At 29.9% G+C, this 24,867-nt stretch overlaps 1 protein-coding gene and 1 pseudogene across 1 annotated transcript; both read left to right on the top strand.

Moving 5' to 3' along the window:
* The first annotated feature begins 7,484 nt into the window (after nucleotides 1-7,484).
* LOC138935787 (terpene synthase-like) lies at nucleotides 7,485-13,714 on the top strand (annotated as a pseudogene).
* A 3,980-nt stretch (nucleotides 13,715-17,694) lies between these two features.
* Nucleotides 17,695-23,918, top strand: LOC138935408 (terpene synthase-like). The gene is made up of 8 exons (XM_070299958.1): nucleotides 17,695-17,772; nucleotides 19,953-20,046; nucleotides 20,251-20,405; nucleotides 21,350-21,491; nucleotides 22,486-22,606; nucleotides 22,697-22,836; nucleotides 22,918-23,020; nucleotides 23,224-23,918. Exons 2-8 carry the CDS (start codon nucleotides 19,981-19,983, stop codon nucleotides 23,424-23,426), a joined length of 930 nt encoding a protein of 309 aa, XP_070156059.1. The 5' UTR covers nucleotides 17,695-17,772; nucleotides 19,953-19,980; the 3' UTR covers nucleotides 23,427-23,918.
* Nucleotides 23,919-24,867: the final 949 nt, after the last annotated feature.

Raw genomic sequence — 24,867 nt, 5'->3', positions numbered from 1 at the left:
TATAAATAAAATATTATTAACAAAAAATTATAAATAAAATATTATATGCAAAATTGTTAATCACAATATTATTTTAAAACCTTCTTTATATTTTATTTTTTAAGCCTAATAAAACTGTTATATGTGTTACAATCATATAGGAATCACAAAAAAGAAATATATAATTCTAATAGAACAAAATACTAATTAAGTGAAAAAAACTCATAAACTCAAAAACTTGAGATTATATTGAAGGTTGTAGTCGCAAAGAATTTTTGGATTACATATGATTTCTTTCAAGTAAAATTTCAATATCTCTATTTGACAGTATACCATATGTGCATTTTTAAATCACATATCAGACTGTCACAAGCAACATGTAGAAAAACCCCAACAAGTAAACCTATCAATTGATGAAAATACATAAAGTAAAAGAGTACTGTCAAGAAGTAATCGAATGGCAACCAGGCTCTGAACGTTAACTTCTCTTTTCAATGAAGTTCCCAGTCCATGAACAATAATTGTATCGCCGATTTAAGAATTCAATTAGAATCCCATAATACAGACGTGTTCACTCTGTAATTTGTCTAGTGGCAATTTTACATTCTTTATTTATTTGCTCTTTTACAATCGCCATTTATATTTAAGTTATTGCTATTTATATTCTTCTTAATATTAATTATTATAATCTCTGTTTCTTCTAATAATCTTATTAAGAGAAAGTTGCTAACAAATTTATAGAAATAACATTTCTGTCATTTGAAAGATTATATATATTTCAATAAGCATTTAGAAAATTACCGTGATTAATTGTATTTTATGCATTTTTCAAAATTTTAAAAATAGCAGAAAATAAGGAGCATTTTTGGCTCATCATGCTATTTTATTCTAGAATTGTCAACGGTATTCTTACACATTCTTACATTTTTTTTAAGTCTTGTCGATATGTCGAAACAAAACAACAGTATAAATTTTTTAAATTTTATCTGAATAATGGAAGGGAGAAACGGATGCAAATTGTTGCATAGAATAACGATATTGACAAAATATTGCATCATATAATGGTCAATTATGTAAATACTTCCATTACTTCTAATTTATTATTTCTCTCATGTACAAATAAAAATAATAAAAGTAAAAAAAAATAATTAAAGCTATCAAAGATTAAATTGTAAACTAAATATTTTTTTTTTTTAAATAAGATTGTAATTCATTATAATATTAATGAAAAAGATATATTTCAACATCTTCAAACAAATGTTAATCGTTTCCTTGCAACTTTAGACAAATAAAATTGTTACATATTTAAAGACTCAAGAAGCATAAAATTATATATTTAGATATAAACATTGTTTTTATTTTACTTATCGCTCTTTTATATAATTGTTTAATTTTGCTATTTATACTCATTAATATTTATATATAATCATATATTATTACGTCATTATTTCTTTATTATTATTATTTCCTTATTACATTAAAATGTCAAATCTATATTTAATTTATAAATTGAAAATATTTTACTTTTTTTAAATAATACATGTGTCTAAATGTATGTATAGTTTGATTATATTTAATATTAATATTAATAAAGGCTTCTTTATATAACAGATCATTCATTTAAATGGTGTTCAAATTCGCCCACCAAAAATGGCTCAATTTAATAATGACAATATGCCCTACCAGCTATTAATCAAATCTAACACTATCGTTTTAAATTTGGGAAGATTTCAACTTAAACCAATAGGCTCATTAGATTTAAAACCTGAATCGGTTGAAATTTGTGAAGTTTTAAATACCACAAAACGCATTAGTGAGTATGCTTTCTTATTTTTTATGTAATTTATTATTTATTTCAATCTATTATTATATTTTTATAATAATTCAAAATAAATAAAGTATAGTACGATCAAAAAATTTTAGTATTGACGTAATCAACATTAAAAAAAAATATTGTTGTGTTTTATTTTACTTATCTTTAATTGTTATAGAAATGTTTTCTTAATTAATTATAAATATTATTCTAAAAATAATCAAAATTTATCTAGAATGTACAAAATATTTCAATTTAAAATTAAGTAACGTATATACATAGACATATAGTATACGCATACATGTATTTATATGTCATACGTATGTGTATGTATGTATTGTATATCCAAATAAAAAAAATTAATATCTTATTGCAATTATTGTTAATTAGAATATATTAGGTGTACAACTTTGCTTCCGCCGTTTTCTTATAGATGACTTTAGCGGTAAGTAATGGTCGAAATAAATAGATCATAGACGTCATGCGATAAACTTGGGCATCTGTCAACATAACCCCATAGAAACATTAGTCGATTCGTGTCTGCATCATAAAGTTATTCTCGATTGAAAATGTCAGTTTACGAGCCAAATTCTCATCATTTGCGGGAGGTTTTAATTTTCTGCTTCAATATGAAGAAATCTGCGGCTAAGGCTTATCGAATGCTCTCAAATACTTATGATGAAGCCGCTATTAGCGAAAGAACGTGTCGTGAGTGGTTTTAACGCTTCAAGAACGGTGATTTTCACGTCGAAGACCGGCATAGCGGTGGAAGAGAGAAGGTTTTCGAAGATGCAGAATTGGAGGCATTACTTAATGAAGACTCGAGTCAAAGTCAAAAAGAATTGGCACGATCATTGGGAGTGACTCAACAAGCAATTTCAAAACGTCTGATAAATGTATAACCAGTTTTTTACAATAAAGCCTCGAATTTCGGAAAAAAACGGCGGAAGCAAAGTTGTACACCTAATATCTATATAATTTCTAAACATATATATATATATATATATATGTTTAGAAACAAGTAAAATGCTTTTCGCACAGTCTTTAGAACTTCCCAACATACCTCCCCTCGAAAGTATTTTTTTTTACATCTTGTTTATGCGCTGTTTAGTCCCAATCGACTCGCTAATTTTACATGTTGTGGTTTTGGCAAAGGCTTAGTCAATATATCGGCCGTCATCTCGTCACTGGGTACGTGAGTTATATTTACATGCTTTTGTGTAAGTATCTCCCGTACGAAATAATGGCGTATATCAATATGTTTAGTGCGTTGGTGATTACAGTTGTTCTTTGACAAATTTATCGCTCCGATGTTATCACACTTAATTTCTAACGTTTCTTTAGCTATTTCTGTGATCTCGTGCGAAAGGTTTCTTAGCCATATAGCTTCCTGACAGATGAAGGCTAGCGCTATGTATTCTGCCTCCACTGTGGATAACGCTATCGTGCGCTGTTTTTTGCTATGCCAAATAATGGCTCCTCCATTTAACATAAAAACGCAGCCATTTATAGATTTTCTGTCGCGTTTATCATTGCCCCAATCGGCGTCGCTATAACCTATAATGTCGCTGTCATTATTTTTACTATATTTAAGGTGATAATTCGCGGTATTTTTTAAATATCGAAAAATTCGCTTTACGGCTGTCCAATGTATTTTCTTGGGATTTTTTACAAAAATTACTAACTGCATTCACCGATTGCGCTATGTCTGGTCAACTGATTTGACTTATGTAAAGTAATGAGCCTATCGCCTCAAGGTACTGGGTTCTGAAGTCGTCGTCGGCCGGTTCATTGCGCTCCTCGTCGCTTTCCGTCAGCTTGACGTTTGGATCTGCTGGAGTTCCAATAGGTTTGCAGTCTTCCATTCCGAATTTCTTGAGTGTCCGTGTTATGTAATTTTCTTGCGTGATTTTTATTTCGCTCTTTAATTTATTTTGGTGGATCTCTAGGCCGAGGAAGTATTTTGCTTCTCCTAGGTCTTTCATTTCAAAAAATTGATTCAGAAATTTCTTTAACCTTTTCTGTTCACCATTGTGATTGCCAAGGATTAATAAATCATCTACATACACGGCGACTATTAGGCGACATTTTGTCCTATTCTTTCTTCATGTATACGCATGGATCCGCGTTCAGTCTGCGCATTCCGTATTCTTTTAGTTTCTTGTCTATTGTGTCGTTCCACGCTCGTCCGCTCTGTTTTAATCCGTACATTGCTCTTTTCAGCTTCCAAACCTTTTTCTCGTTCTCTGTTTTGCGGATACCTTTTGGTGATGTTATGTAGATTTCCTCTTTTAGTTCGCTATTCAGGTAAGCTGTCACTATGTCCATATGACTTATCGCCCATCCGTTTTTGGCTGCAGTGGCTAAAAGATATCTTATAGTTTCATACCTTATCATTGGTGAGAAGACTTCGCTGTAGTCTCTTCCTTCTATCTGTGCGCAGTCTTTTGCCACCAATCGTGCTTTGTATCGTGTTTCTCCTGTTTCGGTTAGTTTTTTCTTAAATACCCATTTGGCTGCTAGTGGCTTTATTCTAGGTGGTTGATCCACTACGTCCTACGAGTTATTTTTCTGCAATGAATGTATTTCGTCTTGCATTGCCCTCATCCAGTTTTGACGTTCCGAGCTGGCCATTGCTTCCTCTACTGTACTTGGGTCAACCGTATATTCTTCCGATGCCATGTATGCCATGTATCCTGGTCTGTTTATTGGTTTCCATTTGCGTTCGGATCTCCTAGGCGCAGCTTCGTTTTGTTGTATTCGGTGTTCGCCCGGTTGGTCAGCTCGCTCTTCCTGTGCGGGCTCTTGAGCTTCTTCGATATTTCCGTCAGCTTCCAGGAAAACATCCTCTTGGTTTTCGCTCTCATCGTTTTCCTCCTCTGAGGAATCTGAATCAAAGTTTTCGGCTTGTTCGTGTTCCTCTTGTAATTCTTCGGTTAATTGGTAGATTGCGGCTTCCTGCGTCCTTTTATTCTTTTCTGAGACTTTGTTGTAATGACCTTCACGAAATACAACGTCTCTACTTACGGTTATCTTCTTTGTCCTTGGGTCGATCAACCGATATCGTTTGATATTTTCGTTGTAACCGATGAATATTAGCTCTTTGAATCCCACTTGTCTCTCTTTTCTCGTGGTACGTATGCTAAGGCTTTGCTGCCAAATACTCGTAGATGTTTTATATTAGGTTCTCTTCCGCTCCACAGTTCCTCCGGGGTTCTTCCTCGTAATGCGCTAGCTGGGCTTCTATTGAGCAAATAAACCGCCGTGGACGTCGCTTCAGCCCAGTAAGCTTTCGGCAGGTTCGCATCTATTAACATGCACCTAGCTCGCTCTACAATACTACGGTTCGCGCGTTCGGCTAAGCCATTCTGTTGAGGATTATATGGAACTGTCGTTTGATGCGCTATTCCTAATGATTGTAATAAATCTTTGAACTCTTTATTTACGTATTCGCGGCCGTTATCCGTTCGAATCGATTTTATCTTTCTTTCTAATTTATTTTCAGCATACGCTCTAAAATTTTTGAATGCTTTGACTGCCTCGCTTTTATGTTTCAGAAAATAAACAAATTTTTTACGACTATAGTCTTCTATGAAGGTTATAAAGTATTTCGCGCCGCCTAACGATTCCGTGGACATAGGTCCGCAAATATCCGAGTGTATTAATTCTAAAGGTACGCGCGCTCGTTTACCACTAAACTTAAATGGTTTTCTACATTGTTTGCCTTTTACGCATATGTCGCATTCTTCTTTCGTTGTCTCGAAGCCTCTTATGGATTTGGCGGGGCCCTTGGTTAGCTGCTTCATTCCTCCTCTGCCGAGATCCCCCATGTGTCTATGCCAGACGCCTCCTCGCTGTTCCGTCTCTATCATAGCAAAGGCTGTCTCCGAAACTTTGCACAGCCTGTACACTCCTCCGTGCGGTTTGGCTACTGCGACCAGGTCTCCGTCTGCATCATGTATGGTGCACCCGTTTTTGGTGATGTTGACCTTGTAGTCTCTCTGTACTATTGTATCCACAGAGAGCAAGTTCGCGGCTAATCCTGGAACATATAATACATTTTCAACGCGAATGATCTTTTCGGTTCCGTTCACGGCGACCTCGAGTTCTGCTGTTCCAAGCGCTATTGCTTTCAATTTGCCGTGGATTGCTGCTGTTATGGTTTTGTTGCACTTCTTTGTCTCTTTCAGACAGCCCGCCCAGCCTGTCATGTGCGTCGATGTTCCGGAATCGAGATACCACTCATCACTTTTCGCACTTGCTCGGTTTGCGAACGTCGCGAATACCCTGTGTGTCGAGCCATTCTTTTCTTGGTTTCGTCTTTCATTTTGTTACGACACTTGGCTGCGAAATGTCCGATCTTGCCGCATGCATAGCACCTGCTTTTTGTCCTTTCTTGTCCCTTTTTACGTGTTGCTCTCGCCTTCGAGTATAATGCCGCCTCTCCTGTTTGTTTTCCGTCGTATTTGACCTCTTGGAGTAGTTTTACCTTGATTGCGTCTGCTGTTACGATTGTACCGGAACTTTCTAGGCCCATAATCATGGGCTTGTATTCATCGGGGAGTCCAAGGATAGTAGCAAGCCTCCTATCATTTCTTCTTTGACCTCGAATTCGAGTTCTTTCAAAGTATGAGCCGTCGTTGTTATTGTGTTTACGTACTCTTCTACGGAATTGCAATCTTGTAACTTGATTGAGGTTAGAGTGCGTAAAAGACCTACTTTCCGTGTGAGCCCTTTGTCTTCAAACGCATTCCTAAGGTTCTCCCATGCTTGTCTCGGTGTTTCCGCGCTCTGTATGTGCCCGTAATTTTGTTTTTGTACTGCTAGGATGATCTTCGCCCTCGCCTTGGTCATCTTCTTTGTATCCATCAGATACGCCTCTTCTCCAAGTATGCATCCCCACAAGTCTTCGGCTTCTAAGCACGCTCGCATAGCGAATTTCCACGTCCCGTAATTTTCCCGGCCTATCAATTTTTCGATTTGGCCTAAATTTTGCATGCCGACCTCTGCCATGACCGTTGCCACGTGTCGCTAGGCTGACTTGCTTCTCGCGAATTATTACTTGCTGTACGTTTTCACTTTTGGCACTTATAGTCCCTTATTATCTCCTGATAATACGCTCTCTCTATTAAAATCGCAATAATAATATCGTCATACTGTCATTACCGTCGAATTAATATGTTTTTCTTGGAAGAATAGAAAGAAATGAACAATTATTCTCATGTAATGAATAATAAAATAAAGTAGTTATAAATTGCTCATCTCAAGATCACTCTGCAATCGCTCGATGTTTCTTTGCGTCTTTTTTCCACTTTGTTCTTCATGTTTTACTGCTTCTTTTTTGCATGTAATTACGATACTCGTATAAATACGATTATTTCGATACACTTGTGTTATAATAACTAATTATATTAAACGTAGAATTTTTCGAGATATACCGATATACAGAATCTCAAATTTTTTGAGTTTTGCCGTATGACTGACCGCAGATTCAAGCAATAATGTCAGAACAAGCGTGCTCACTGGCTCAGCAGTGAAAGAGATAACGCACATAAGCGTGAACCGCGTACATCTAATACGCAGAGCTCTCTGCGCCCCACGCGTTATCACGCGTTAAATAATTATTTAATGAGAAGGGGTAAAATAGAAGATATATAAAGAATACACAATCACGATCAAGAACAGTAAATGTTTAATATTCTGGTGTGTACGATTCTGTTCAAACTTTCATACGAATTCTGACAGATTATTGAAATACGAATAGTGAAAGGTATGTATATACAAATAAATAAATAATATAATTAAATATATGCATATATGTATATAAATGCGCAATGCGCCCAGCATTAGTCTTTAATGTTAAAGACTATGCAATCAGATATATATATATTTGTAGTTGATGTAATGTTGAACTAATATCAAAAACTAACAATAAGCAGAGTATTAACAATTAAGTGAAAAAACTGGCAAATAAAGTACGGGTATTGGTGCGCAAACTTATTATTATTAAATTTTAGTAATAAATATGTATAGATATAAATATATTACATTAGTATTTTAAAATTTGACGTACACAATATTTATTGCTGCATTCAAATTTTAAATTAAAATTAATAATCAAGAAAGAAGGCTCACTAAACACCGCGTAGAATATGTACAAATTAGTGGATAACGTCTAAACGCTAACGCCACACATACATCTCTCAGTGGTTTACAATATAATAAAAAGGGTAGTCAAATGTAAACCGAACTTTTTCCAAAATTTTATATTCGATCAACATATTTCTTTCGCACACCCAAATTATTTTTCTACATAGTTTCCACTAACACCTAAGCACTTTTGCCACCGGATTGTGTGTGTGTGTGTGTGTGTGTGTGTGTGTGTGTGTGTGTGCGTGAATGCACGCAATATGAAACTATAGATAATAGAATGGATACAGATTCGGATATGATAAAGCTAAATTCAAGAACAGACTTCTTCGAATTAAGAGGGGAGCCTGATGCAATAGTTCAAAAAAAATCAATTTTATTTTTTTTTTCATAAATCAATAGTAATACATCTGAAAAATATGTCCATAAAGTTATAAACCGATATTTGAAGTATTAATAGAGTTACAACTGGTTTTACAACTGCGCGTCGCGCAGGTATATCGGAGAGCGCGCGGCGCGCCGCTCCGCTTATAATCCGTTGTATGAATAGACTTCGAACATGAACCGGTATTTATGAGTCAGCGCGTCTGTATAATTTATGTATGTTTATGTAAATATATTTTCAAGCAGTAAAAAGTAAGTGTATCGGTTACGTGGAAAAAAGAATAGATACTCAGCTCCAAAACACTTGAATTACGGCTTGAATTAAAGATTATTGAGATCGCCGCTTTTATAGCTGCTAGTGTTTTCAATGAAGGCGATTATGTCACATTAAGAATTATGGAAGCACTAGACATAACTATTGAACCACAGTGCAAATTTTTTGTTGATATTCGCGATGCGGAGCGGTTGAAGAGACAAGAGCGCCGCAGTCTAAGCGGCACAAGAGAGGCTCGAACAGCTCGAAAAAAGCAACAAATTGAGTTACAACATTTTTATGAGGAAGCAGAAGGATTGTTGTATGAGCCTGGAATAGCAGACTAGCTGCTAAAATATTTTTATAACTCCTATTATAACCATTTTTTTATATGAAAAAAATAATTTTCTATTTTTTGAAATGTAATTAATATGCTCTGAAAGTTCCCAAAAATTCCCAAAAATCATTTTATTTTTGGCAAGTTACATCAGGCTCACCTCTTAATGATAACAATTAATAACATGGAATCGATTAGCAAACATATATTATACTTTGACATATTAAATTACCGACGACGGTCAGTAATTATAATATAATATAACAATAATTAGGACAATTTGTGTACATTGAGACTTTGCAATATAATAACGTCGTACATGATATATATAAAACAATAATTAAGACGTTTTCTTTATATAATTAAGACCCTAGTTCGGTTCAACTATTATTATTGAGATCCGATAATTTAAGGTCAATCAGCCGATTCGCGTATAAATGCACGCGATGCTTCGCTGCATGAACTTGGCGACATACTATCGTGTCTCTTGATACTAAGAAAGATAAAATAAAGTAATACAAGTTAGTATATTTTTTTGTATCTTTTTTATTTTCATTTATAACGTATCAAAGGTCCTCTGTGATATCGAGAATTTACAAAGCTATTAGTTAACTATAAGATTTGACGGTTGAAGAAAATTAGAAGAGGTTGAGAATATATGTTTAATAGAAGTTTGTAAAGCCTGATAAAAGTCTGTGTCTCTAACTGATTGCAAGATTGTATATACGAGATATTATATTCTCTTTGAGATCTTACAATTTTTCAGGAGAGAGAAATATCGTTCCGAATTGGAAACATGACAAATACAAATGAAAATAAGCCGTTTTATTACTCTCTGAGCAACGACAGGCAGGAAGATGAAGTTAGTGTTTCTATTGGATTTTTTCTTTTTTTTAAAAAATCTTTGATTTGTTTGCGATAAATAAACAAATTTTGGTGACTTACAATTATTCAAAGACTGTATGAAGACTAACAAATTACATGATTTCTCGTAGAAACTGTTGGAACCGATCCGATACCATCTTCAAGTTCCTGGAAAACAGACAACTGTAAAATTAGCTCATGCTTTTAATTATTGGCTGAAAATATCGCCCGACAAAGTACAAGCGATCAACGAAATAGTAACCATGCTCTGCAACTCATGCCTAATGTAAGTTTGCATTTTGCTCTATTAGTATATGATCTTTTATGTATTTTGTATATTTTTCAATTAAAACGTACATTTTTAATGCATATTATTTAATAAAACTTACATTTAATAAAATAATAATAAGTTCGATACTTGCGGTTTGACTTTTATCTATCAGTTTTCCCACTTAATTGTTTTTATTCTGAATTTATTGCTGTTAACAAGATTGAAACAAAACATTGATGTGTCATAACTAATGTTCTGTTTCAGTATATAAATCCTTATGTTTTCACATTACATTTATTTCCATGTTATTAGTTTTATATTAGATGTATAAAATTGAATTTATATCAACAAAGCAATTCTGTATATATATTTTTATAAGATCCTAATTTTTTTTTTACAGAATTGATGATATTCAAGATAATTCCATTTTGCGAAGAGGTATTCCTGTCGCTCATTCTGTTTATGGAATTGCTAGCTCACTAAACGCTGCAATTTCTATATTTTTTATCGCATTGGAAAGAATTGTTAATTTGCATCCTGCAGTAAGTAATCACATTATACTTATGAAAAAAAAAGTAACAAAATATACTTTAGTTACATTATGCATTATTTTAGTCACAAAAAAAGTTGAAAATAAGAGATCTCTTATTCTCTTTTCCAAGTGCTCAAATAACATTTTTAAATGATACAAAATTCAAATGCACTCCTTCAATTATGTCCATGACATCATACATACTTAAATAAACTGAATAGAATTTAGTTAGTTTTTTGTTATAGTATAGGAAAAGTAAAAGTTACTGCTAAAACTTGACTGAAAAAGAAAACATTTAAAAAAATGCATGTTTTGTATGTCCTTAAAAATATATGCTTTATGTATCCTTAAAAATACATGTTTTATGATATACCAATATATGTACACTGAGAAAAAATATTGTTGATTCAACAACATCGATGCAGTTAAATTTTATTTGATTAATTCAATGATATAATTAATCGAATCAATACTTGATGCTTTTGTTTTACAAATTGAAATCTTTTCTTCAAAAGTATGATACTTTTGAAGAATTTAATTAAATTAATTATATATGTACTCCCTTCAAACAAATAAGTATTCACTTTAACTAAATATGAAATAAATAATTCGTTATTATGTAACTGAATATATGCAGTCTATTAAATTAAATTTTCTGTTAGTTAAACTGCATAAATTAATTTTATAACTCTAATAACATAATCCATTTAATACTGTCAATACAAATGCACTATTTAGTTGATTTATTAAATAAATTATATAAATTAACAAGATGGTACATTTGCATTAATAGTATCAAAATTTATTACGTTATTAATTAATACAAATGCATCATCTTATTAATTTGTTAAATAAATTATATAAATCAACAAGATGATTCATTTGTATTGATAGTATCAATTGACTATGCTGTTGATCAACACAAAAGCATTATCTTGTTGATTTATTTACTTATATGATAAGTCGTTGAACAGGGTTCTTATTCCTACCGCAGCATCTTTATTCCTATGTCGTCACCGTCAACTCGGAGTTTCACGGTGACTACTCAGGAGCCTTAATAATTTTTTTAAATTTCACTAATGATTGATACAATATTTTTATTATATGTTCGAACTTCATATTTAATTGAAGTGACAGATTAATAAAAGCGTTCTAATGTCACATTGGTTTAATGTAAAAGTATAGATAATTACTATAATTAAATATTAATTTATAAAAACACGACATATAATTCAGAGAATTAAATTTATATGTTTAATTAATTAATTAATAATTCAATGCATTTATAAAGTAAAGCTTATGAAAAGTATTTTATTTTCTTTCGAATAATTATTTAATTGATTAATTTTTTTTCATTTTTAAATCAACGCAATATGACATTGATTGATGTATACGTTATATTGCTTTATTTATATATAGAATTCATACAATTAATTTTTTATTTATTTGTAAAATATAATATACATATTTCAATTCAGGATATTATCAGAACAATTGCTTTTTTATTTATAAAAAATATATTAATAATTGATTTAATTGCACATGTAAGTTAATGAAATGTGCGATTAATACATTGAATAATATATCCAAATACATTAAATCTATATGTATTATATGCATATATAAGTTTATTTAAATTTACTGATAGTTTGTATCTGATTTAAGTGAAAATATAGTTGCATTTAATTTATAATTAATCATACAAATTAAATATGAAATTAATTTTAAAAAAAATTAAACTGGAAAAATATCGTGCAATATTCCTATAATCATATATATGATAATCCCATAATTACATTGTAATTAAATTGTTTATTTAAAAGAATTCTTATAATTCGGCATATTGTTAATGTAACATTATATATCATTAGTTCAAACATGATATATAATTCTTTTAATACAAATGTTTAATGAAACTTAACTAAAATATACAGACGATGAATCAACTGCAAAAGTTTGTGGCAGCCCGTGACATCGCCGTTTAATTGAATCAAAGCGATTTTTTTTTTTTGATTCAACAGTATTTTTTTCTCAGTGTATACATATATACAATATAAAACTCATTAAAACTCATTAAAATTGTAAAAGATTAGCATCATATTTGCTTGTTAAATAAAATATAACTTGTGCTGTATTATTGTATTAACTGCGTTTTTTTTTCAGGCGACAAAAGTATATATGGAACAAATGTTGAAAGTTTTTAGAGGTCAAGGAATGGAAATTTTTTGGCGGGACAATCTCATTTGTCCAAGTGAGGCAGACTACAATACTATGGCAAAGAAAAGTCAATATTAATACTTATATATTTACATATTTCTTTGTGAAATTCAAAAAATTATATATGGCAAAAATTAAAATATCATCTAATTTCGCAGAGATTGGTGGTTTCTTTAACTTGATAGTAAAATTAATGAAGTTGTTCTCAACTTACGAAGAAGACTTATCATTGCTAAATGCCATTTTGAGTTTGTACATCCAAATACGCGATGATTATGGCAATTTGAACGGTAATAAGGTGAGTAATAATATATCTGCGACATTATACATATTACATAAATAAACTGAAAAGAATTAAAGTAACTTTTTGTTATAGTATACCGAAAGTAAGGGGTTTTGCGATGACTTGAGTGAAGGAAAATTCAGCTTTCCCATTGTTCATGCGCTTACAACGAATCCTGATGATAAGCAAATAATATGTATCCTTTATACAATACTTTTATATAATATTTTTTTTTTGTTTACAACAGAAATATTTGTGTTAATTAATACACTTTATTTACTAAAGAACTGTAAACGATTTTACACATCATACACATACAAAAGACATTTTCAGAAACTTTATAATTTATCAACTTTATTATATATAGATTTTCTTAATAATGCCTGATAAAGATATTCTGAAACAACGAACCAAAGAAATCGAAGTGAAACATCATTGCATTAAATTGTTAGAGAAATTTGGCTCTTTCGAGTACACGAAAAGTGTACTTGAAGAGTTGGACCTGAAAGCGAGAGCTGAGATTGAACGTTTAGGAGGTAACCCGCTTTTGGTAAAACTTTTAGACGAGCTCAAGAGTTTAGATTATTGGGACTAAAGAAGCACCAAAGATCTTTTAACCGAAACATTTTAAAGTTGACTGGCATCACACAGCCCGCTAAGACATGTTACAACAAGTTACAACAATATACGCATAGTAGTTATTATTGCATATATAACTTATCAAATATTTTTATTGATTTGAATAAGTTTATTAATTTACAGATTAATACACTTCAATTAAAAGCTTATTACTTATATAATCTTGTTTATTAATAATTGTTTATTAATAATTTGTTATTCAAATAACTTTTGCGCATCTATAGAATGAGTCATATAATTTAAGTCAAAAATATTTTTCTTACAATTAATAATAATAGAAAAAAATAATAATATTGTTGATAGTTGGACACTTCTTCTTAAATAAACATTTTTGCATAAATCGGTTTTTTCTATATTTTTCTATTATTATTATTATTTTATGCGTATAAAAGTAATGTTACTTTAATACGTATAAAACTAGTAAGGTAAATTCATCAAAAAACGAACGCTTTATGAAATATTTTAATATTTATAATATTAATAATTAATATAATAACGATATCGACAAAATATTGCATCATGTAATGGTCAATTATGTAAATACTTCCATTACTTCTAATTTATTATTTCTCTCATGTACAAATAAAAATAATAAAAGTAAAAAAAAAAATAATTAAAGCTATCAAAGATTAAATTGTAAACTAAATATTTTTTTTATTAAAATAAGATTGTAATTCATTATAATATTAATAAAAAAGATATATTTCAACATCTTCAAACAAATGTTAATCGTTTCCTTGCAACTATAGACAAATAAAATTGTTACATATTTAAAGACTTAAGAAGCATAAAATTATATATTTAGATATAAACATTGTTTTTATTTTACTTATCGCTCTTTTATATAATTGTTTAATTTTGCTATTTATACTCATTAATATTTATATATAATCATATATTATTACGTCATTATTTCTTTATTATTGTTATTTCCTTATTACATTAAAATGTCAAATCTATATTTAATTTATAAATTGAAAATATTTTACTTTTTTTAAATAATACATGTGTCTAAATATATGTATAGTTTGATTATATTTTTAATATTAATAAAGGCTTCTTTATATAACAGATCATTCATTTAGATGATGTTCTAATTCGCCTATCAAAAATGGCTCAATTTAATAATGGCAATATGCCTTACAAGCTATTAATCAAATCTAACACTATCGTTTCAAATTTAGGAATATTTAAACTTAAACCAATAGGTTCATTAGATTTAAAACATGAATCGGTGGAAATTTGTGAAGTTTTAAATACCACAAAACGCATTAGTGAGTATGCTTTCTTATTTTTTATGTAATTTATTATTTATTTCAATCTATTATTATATTTTTATAATAATTCAAAATAAATAAAGTATAGTACGATCAAAAAATTTTAGTATTGACGTAATCAACATTAAAAAAAAATATTGTTGTGTTTTATTTTACTTATCTTTAATTGTTATAGAAATGTTTTCTTAATTAATTATAAACATTATTATGAAAATAATCAAAATTTATGTAGAATGTACAAAATATTTCAATATAAAATTAAGTAACGTATATACTTAGGTATATACATAAACATATAGTATACGCATACATGTATTTATATGTCATACGTATGTGTATGTATGTATATCCAAATATAAAAAATTAATATCTTATTGCAATTATTGTTAATTAGAATATATTAGATGTACAACTTTGCTTCCGCCGTTTTCCTATAGATGGCTTTAGCGGTAAATAGTGGTCGAAATGAATAGATCATAGACGTCATGCAATAAACTTGGGCATCTGTCAACATAACCCCATAGAAACATTATTCGATTCGTGTCTGCATCATAAAGTTATTCTCGATTGAAAATGACAGTTTACGAGCCAAATTCTCGTCATTTGCGGGAGGTTTTAATTTTCTGCTTCAATACGAAGAAATCTGCGGCTAAGGCTCATCGAATGCTCTCAAATACTTATGATGAAGCCGCTATTAGCGAAAGAACGTGTCGTGAGTAGTTTCAACGCTTCAAGAACGGTGATTTTCACGTCGAAGACCGGCATAGCGGTAAAAGAGAGAAGGTTTTCGAACATGCAGAATTGGAGGCATTACTTAATGAAGACTCGAGTCAAAGTCAAAAAGAATTGGCACGATCATTGGGAGTGACTCAACAAGCAATTTCAAAACGCCTCATAAATGTATAACCAGTTTTTTACAATAAAGCCTTGAATTTCGGAAAAAAAACGGCGGAAGCAAAGTTGTACACCTAATATCTATATAATTTCTAAAAAAAAAAATATATATATATATATATATATGTTCATAAAATTTAGGAATATTTAAACCGATAAGCTCATTAAATTAAAAACTTGAACCGGTTGAACTTTGCAAAGTTTTAAATACCACATATCTTTTTTTGAGTCTGCGATGTGTTTTTGTCTTTTCGAAAATAAAGAAATACAATACGCCAAAAATATTCCTTATTTTCTGCCATTTCCAAAATTTCGCAAAGTATATAAAATACAACTAATCATGGCAACTTTTTTTTAAATACTCATAGAAACATAATCTTTCAAATGGCATATAAATATTATATGTTGATTGCAAATTGAGTTTGCGATACATGATACTAAATACCATTTAATAGTAAAAATGGGATAAATTTTTGCATCAATCTGATATAAAATATGTATATTAGATATTTTAATCAAAAATTTGGTAAAACATATATAATATCGTGATATTATCATTATCAATTGTCACTAATTGAATTACGCGAAATTGTTAGCTAATAATAATATTTTTGTTATTATTATTATTTTCCGTATTTATACGCACATTATTAAGTTAAATTATATAACAGCAAAATTGTTGACTATGTAAATGAAAATAGAGTCTCTATGACATGTCGGAACAAAAGAATAATATAAATGTTCTAAATTTTATTTAAATAATGAAAACAGGAAACGGGTAGTTATACGCTATACCATGACAACGAGCTCTGTTGCCCAGATGATCCGATATTGATCTTTGTTGCATGGAAAGTTTCAGGATCCAACCGAGAATTAAATAAATACAAGATGAAAGCGAGAGCACAATTTGATCTACAGTTCGCATAACATCTAAATTAAAAACAGAATTGAAAATTAATTTTAAAATAGGATATATATATTTCATAACCGGTTTTGATTTATATTACATTATATTATACTTTGTAAAATTAAAAAATTAATACTAAGAAAGAGAGAGGGGAAAAATATTACGTAATTATTACTTAGGTAAAATAAATATTCTATATTTAAAAATAGAATGTAGAGTTTTTACTATAAAAATATGTATTTTCCTAGAACTTGATCCAATAGACCAATGAAGGTTGTTTAACATTTTATAATCTCGAAAGGAATGTCTTATGATTTTCTTTATTCTTTAAAAATGATATATTATACTTGTATTACAATCGCAATAATAATATCGTCATACTGTCATTACCGTCGAATTAATATGTTTTTCTTGGAAGAATAGAAAAAATGAACAATTATTCTCATGTAATGAATAATAAAATCTCAAGATCACTCTGCAATCGCTCGATGTTTTTCTGCGTCTTTTTTCCACTTTGTTTTTCATGTTTTACTGCTTCTTTTTTGCATGTAATTACGATACTCGTATAAATACGATTATTTCGATACACTTGTGTTATAATAACTAATTATAATAAACGTAGAATTTTTCGAGATATACCGATATACAGAATCTCAAACTTTTCGAGTTTCGCCGTATGACTGACCGTAGATTCAAGCAATAATGTCAGAACAAGCGTGCTCACTGGCTCAGCAGTGAAAGGAGATAACGCACATAACCGTGAACCGCGTACATCTAATATGCAGAACATTCTGCGCCCCACGCGTTATCACGCGTTAAATAATTATTTAATGAGAAGGGGTAAAATAGAAGATATATAAAGAGCACGCAATCACGATCAAGAACAGTAAATGTTTAATATTTTGGTGTGTCCGATTCTGTTCAAACTTTCATACGAATTCTGACAGATTATTGAAATACGAATAGTGAAAGGTATGTATATATAAATAAATAAATAATATAATTAAGTATATGCATATATGTATATAAATGCGCAATGCGCCCAGCATTAGTGTTTAATGTTAAAGACTATGCAACCAGAAAAATATATATATATATATATATATATATATATATATATATTTGTAGTTGATGTGACGTTGAACTAATATCAAAAACTAACAATAAGCAGAATATTAACAATTAAGTGAAAAAACTGGCAAATAAAGTACGGGTATTGGTACGCAAACTTATTATTATTAAGTTTTAGTAATAAATGTGTATTAAAAATATACGTTTCGGACCGTTTTTGATCCATCTTCAGTATAGATATAAATATATTACATTAGTATTTTAAAACTTGAGGTACACAATATTTATTGCATTCAAATTTTAAATTAAAATTAATAATCAAGAAAGAAGGCTCACTAAACATCGCGTAGAATATGTACAAATTAGTGGATAACGTCTAAACGCTAACGCCACACATACATCTGTCAGTGGTTTACAATATAGTAAAAAGGGCAGTCAAATGTAAACCGAACTTTTTCCAAAATTTTATATTCGATCAACATATTCCTTTCGCACATCCAAATCATTTTTCTACATAGTTTCCACTAACATCTAAGCACTTTTGCCACCGGATTGTGTGTGTGTGTGTGTGTTTATGTGAATGCACGCAACATGAAACTATAGATAATAGAATGGATACAGATTTGGATATGATAAAGGTAAATTCAAGAACAGACTTCTTCGAATTAAGGGGGGAGCCTGATGTAAAAGTTCAAAAAAATCAATTTTATTTTTTTTTTTTCATAAATCAATAGTAATACATCTGAAAAATATGTCAGTAAAGTTATAAACCGATATTCGAAGTATTAATAGAGTTACAACCGGTTTTACAACTGCGCGTCGCGCAGAACGCGCGGCGCACCCCTTCGCTTATAATCCGTTGTATGAATAGACTTCAAACATGAGCCGGTATTTATGAGTCAGCGCATCTGTATAATTTATATAATATGTATGTGTAAATATATTTTCAAGTAGTAAAAAGTAAGTGTATCGGTTACGTGGAAAAAAGAATGGATACTCAGCTCCAAAACACTTGAATTACGGCTTGAATTAAAGATTATTGAGATCGCCGCTTTTATAGCTGCTAGTGTTTTCAATGAAGGCTCTTATGCCATATTAAGAATTATGAAAACACTAAACATAACTATTGGACCACAGTGCAAATTTTTTGTTGATATTCGCGATGCGGAGCGGTTGAAGAGACAAGAGCGCCGCAGTCTAAGCGGCACAAGAGAGGCTCGAACAGCTCGAAAAAAGCAACAAATTGAGTTACAACATTTTTATGAGGAAGCAGAAGGATTGTTGTATGAGCCTGGAATAGCAGACTAGCTGCTAAAATATTTTTATAACTCCTATTATAACCATTTTTTTATATGAAAAAAATAATTTTCTACTTTTTGAAATGTAATTAAAATGCTCTGAAAGTTCCCAAAAATTCCTAAAAATCACTCTATTTTTGGCAAGTTACATGAGACTCACCTCTTAATGATAACAATAATTAATAACACCGAATTAATAACATCGAATCGATTAACAAACATATATTATACTTTGACGTATTAAATTACCGACGACGGTCAGTAATTATAATATAATATAACAATAATAAGGAAAATTTGTACATTTAGGCTTTGGAATATAATAACATCGTTCATGATACATATAAAACAATAATAATGGCATTTTCTTTATATAATTAAGACCCGAGCTCGGTTCAACCATTATTGAGATCCGATAATTTAAGGTCAACCAGCCGATTCGCGTATAAATGCATGGGATGCCTCACTGCTGCGCATAAACTTAACGAGATACTACCGTGTCTCTTGATACTAAGAAAGATAAAATAAAGTAATAGAATTTAGTATATTTTTTCTTTGTATCTATTTCATTTTCATTTATAGCGTATTAAAGGTCCTCTGTGATATCGACAATTTACAAAGCTATTAGTTAATAACTTTCTAAGATTTGACTGTTGAAGAAAACTAGAAGAGGCTGAAAATATGTCTAATAGAAGTCTGTAAAATTTGATAAAACTGTCTCTAACGGATTGCAAGATTGTATATACGAGATATTATTCTCTTTGAAATCTTATAATTTTTCAGGAGAGAAATATCGTTTCGAATTGGAAATATGACGAATACACATGAAAATAAGCCGTTTTATTACTCTCTGGGCAACGACAGGCAGGAGGATGAGGTTAGTGTTTCTATTGGATTTTTTTCTTTCTTTTTAAATCTTTGATTTGTTTGCGATTCTTCTTCTTTCTTAAATGGCACCTGTCCTAAAGATAAGGTCAATATGGCCAAATTTGTTTGTGATAAGTAAACAAATTTTGGTGACTTACAATTATTCAAAGACTAAAATTACATGAAGACTAACAAATTACATGATTTCTCGTAGAAACTGTTGGAACCGATCAGATACTATCTTCAAGTTCCTGGAAAACAAATAACTGTGAAATTAGCTCATGCTTTTAATTATTGGCTAAAAATATCGCCCGACAAAATACAAGCGATCAATGAAATAGTAACCATGCTCTGCAACTCATGCATTATGTAAGTTTGCATTCTGCTCTATTAGTATATGATCTTTTATGTATTTTATATATTTTCCAATTGCACACTTTTAATTCTCGTAATATATATACTATATGTTTAGATTGTTATATTTTGTTATATTTTTCAGTATAATTTTCTAGCATTAAGAAGTACTACTTTTGTGATGTGACTTTGTTCTTTTTATAATTTATTGAACGACAATTTTTGTTATTTTGTGTTTTACTTATCAAACTATCAGATTTTGTCCGAATTAACGAGAAACTAATTATCTTGCAAATTAATTGTAGATTTCAAATATTATATATATAAATTGTTGTTTTTCAAATATATTGTGGCTTTAGTTAGACTTTAGTTTATAATTTAATTTGATTAATTTATAGCTTAAAGCTGAAAACCAAATAACATTGTTTATTGCCAAAAACCAAAAAGTTTTAGGTCTTGCATAAAGCTAAAATAACATTTAAGTAGGAAGACTGGCAGATAAGAGCAATTCGAAATTTGACTGCAAGTGCAAATGTTGTGTATGTCAAGTTTTAAAATTCTAATTTAATTTTTATATATTTATATCCATGTCAAAGATGGACCAAAAGACGGTCTAAAACGTACATTTTTAATGCATATTTAATAAAATTTAACAATAATAAGTTCGATACTTGCGGCTTGACTTTTATCTGTCAGTTTTCCCACTTAATTGTTCTTACTCTGAGTCTCTATTGCTGTTATCAAGATTAAAACAAAACATTGATCATTGATTGTCATAATTAATGTGTTTTATTTCAATATACAATATAATCCTTACATTTTCACATTACATTTATTTCTATGTTATTATTTTGAAATTAGATGTATAAAATTGAATTTATATCAAAGAAGCAATCCTGTATACTTATTTTATCCTGCTATCTTATTTTTATAAGATCATAATTTATTGTTTTTTACAGGATTGATGATATACAAGATAATTCCATTTCGCGAAGAGGTATTCCTGTCGCTCATTCTGTTTATGGAGTTGCTAACTCGCTAAGCGCTGCAACTTATATATTATTTATCGCCTTGGAAAGAACAATTAATTTACATCCTGCAGTAAGTAAACATATCATACTTATAAAAAAAAATAAAGATCTTTTATCCTCTTTCCTAAGTGCTCAAATAATATTTTTAAAAAATATAAAATTCAAATGCACTTCTTGAATTATGTCCATGACATCATATATACTTAAATAAACTGAATAGAATTTGGTTAATTTTTTGTTATAGTATAGAAATAGTAAAAGTTACTGCTAAGACTTGATTGAAGGAAAAAACATTTTGAAAAATACATATTTTATATATCCTTAAAAATACATGTTTTATGATATTTTAATATATATATAATATAAAGCTCATAAAAACTCATGGTAATTATTCAGAATCACGGTTCCACCTGCAAATGGGCTGCAAATTTTTTGGATGTTTTTATGCTTAGAGAATAATGTAAATGACAATTTTTAATGTGGGGGAGGCTCAAAAAAAAGTTATAGACCAAAAAAGTGGAAAAAAACGGAAAATTTGATTTGGGTTAGGTTATATCTTCTGGAAGTGGAGCCCCCCACCATAGGGAGGGAGGGGCGGAACCCACTGTACCCACGCATATATTTAACAAAACAAAGCGAGGTCCACCCCACGATTGTCATATGAATGAGAAAGGGAAAGCGTGGATGCAGTGGATTTCGTCCCCCTCTCCTAGGGGGGAGGGGCTCCACTTCCGAAAGATATAAAATAACCCAAACCTATTTCTCATTTAAAACTAAAATTTGGTTTTTTCTTATTTTTTTTGTATTCCCTTTTTCTAAATTTTTTCTAAAATTTCCACATTTTGGTCTATAACTTTTTTTTGGACTTTCCTCAACTAAAAATGGTTACTTATATTTCTTTCTAAACATAAAAAGTCTGTAAAAAATTTGCAACCAATTTGCAGGTGGAGCCGTGATTCTGAATAATTACCAAACTCATTAAAATTGTAAAAGATTAGCTTCACATTTGCTTGTTAGATAAAATGTAATTTATTGTATTATTGTACTAACTGTGTTTTTTTCAGGCAACAAAAGTGTATATGGAGCAAATGTTGGAAGGTCATAGAGGTCAAGGAATGGACATTTTTTGGCGGGACAATCTCATCTGTCCAAGTGAGGCAGACTACAAGACTATGGCAATAAAAAGTCAATATTAATACTTATATACAATGTATTTCTTTGTGAAATTAAAAAAATTACATATGAAAAAAATTAAAATATTAACTAATTTTGCAGAGATGGGTAGTTTCTTTAACCTGGTAGTAAGATTAATGAAACTGTTCTCAACTTACGAAGAAGACTTATCATCGCTAGTAGCCATTTTAAGTTTGCACTTCCAAATACGCGATGATTATTGCAATTTGGGCAGCGATAAGGTGAGTAATAATATATTTGCGACGTTATGCACAAATAAATAAATAAGTAATAAAAGGAATTAAAGTAATTTTTTGTTATAGTATAACAAAAGTAAGAGTTATTGCGAGGACTTGAGTGAAGGAAAATTCAGCTTTCCCATTATTCATGCGCTTACAACGAATCCTGATGATATGCAACTAATGTGTATCCTTTAAACAATACTTTTATATAATACTTTTTTTTGTTTACAACAGAAATATTTGTGTTAATTAATACACTTTATTTACTAAAGAACTAAAGAAATGTAAACGATTTTACACATCATACACATACAAAAGATATTTTCAGACACTTTATAATTTATGAACTTTATTATATATAGATTTCCTTAATAATGCCTGATAAAGATATTCTGAAACAACGAACCAAAGAAATCGAAGTGAAACATCATTGCATTAAATTGCTAGAGAAATTTGGCTCTTTCGAGTACACGAAAAGTGTACTTGAAGAGTTGGACCTGAAAGCGAGAGCTGAGATTGAACGTTTAGGAGGTAACCCGCTTTTGGTAAAACTCTTAGACGAGCTCAAGAATTTAGATTATTGGGACTAAAGAAGCACCAAAGATCTTTCAACCGAAACATTTTAAAGTTGACTGGCATCACACAGCCCGCTAAGACATGTTACAACAAGTTACAACAATATACGCATAGTAGTTATTATTGCCTATATAACTTATCAAATATTTTTATTGATTTGAATAAGTTTATTAATTTACAGATTAATACACTTTAATTAAATGCTTATTACTTATATAATCTTGTTCATTAATAATTGTTTGTTATTCAAATAACTTTTGCGCATCTATAGAATGATTCATATAATTTAAGTCAAAAATATTTTTCTTACAATTAATAATAATAGAAAAAAATAATAATAGATAGTTGAACACTTCTTCTTAAATAAACATTTTTGCATAAACATTTTGCAACATTTTTTCTATATTTTTCTATTATTATTATTATTTTATGCGTATAAAAGTAATGTTACTTTAATACGTATAAAACTAGTAAGATAAATTCATCAAAAAACGAATGCTTTATAAAATATTTTATGCTTTAATGTTAGAAAGAATATATAAAATATAAAATATTTAAAAAAATATTTACTTTTTAATAGCTTTATTCAAGTTCTATATAATGTATTATATTGTTTAATTCTCATTATAAGCATAAGAGAGTATATTTTTTATCAAAATTTAAAAAAATTTTATTCTCTGGAAAATTATAAATAAAATATTATTAACATCCAAAATTGTTAATCACAATATTATTTTAGAACCTTCTTTAAATTTTATCTTTTATAACCTAATAAAAATACTATTATATGTGTTACAATTATATGGGAATCACAAAAAAGAAATATATAATTCTAATGAAACACTAATTATATATATATATATATATATATATGTATATATGTAAGTGAAATAAACTTGATTATGAGATTATATTGAACGTTGTAGTTACGAAGAATTTTTGGATTACATATGATTCTTTTCAAGCAAAATTTCAATATCTCTATTTGACAGCATATGTGCAATTTTAAACCACATATCAGACTGTCGCAAGCAACATGTAGAAAAGCTCCCAACAAGTAAATCTATCAATTGATGAAAATACATAAAATAAAAAAGTACTGTCGAGGAGTAATCGAATGGCAACCAGGCTCTGGTTAACTTCCCTTCTCAATAGTCCCCCAGAGAGAAACTTGAAGTCAAATAAATGTATAGTCGATGTCTATTCGACACATGTAACAATAAGATAGGTCGACTTTCGTATGTAGATAGACGTTACAGTGGCCTCACACACATATCTGTTATATAATAAAATAAATGAAATAAATATAATTCTAGGCAACAATATTCTACGCAGACGCTTAACGCTTGATGCTGCCATGTAAAAGCACCTTAACATCGCGGTAGGGAAGCCATACTATCTAAAAATTGTTGAGAGAGAAAGAAAGAAAGAGAGAAAGAAAGAGAGAGAGAGAGA

The sequence above is a fragment of the Polyergus mexicanus genome, unplaced genomic scaffold (assembly GCF_030449975.1).
Source record: "Polyergus mexicanus isolate NDT 795.1 unplaced genomic scaffold, iyPolMexi1.0 SCAF_8, whole genome shotgun sequence".
Lineage (NCBI taxonomy): Eukaryota > Metazoa > Arthropoda > Insecta > Hymenoptera > Formicidae > Polyergus > Polyergus mexicanus.
The sequence above is the reverse complement of the archived record's forward strand: the minus strand, read 5'-3'. Positions and strand labels throughout refer to the sequence as shown.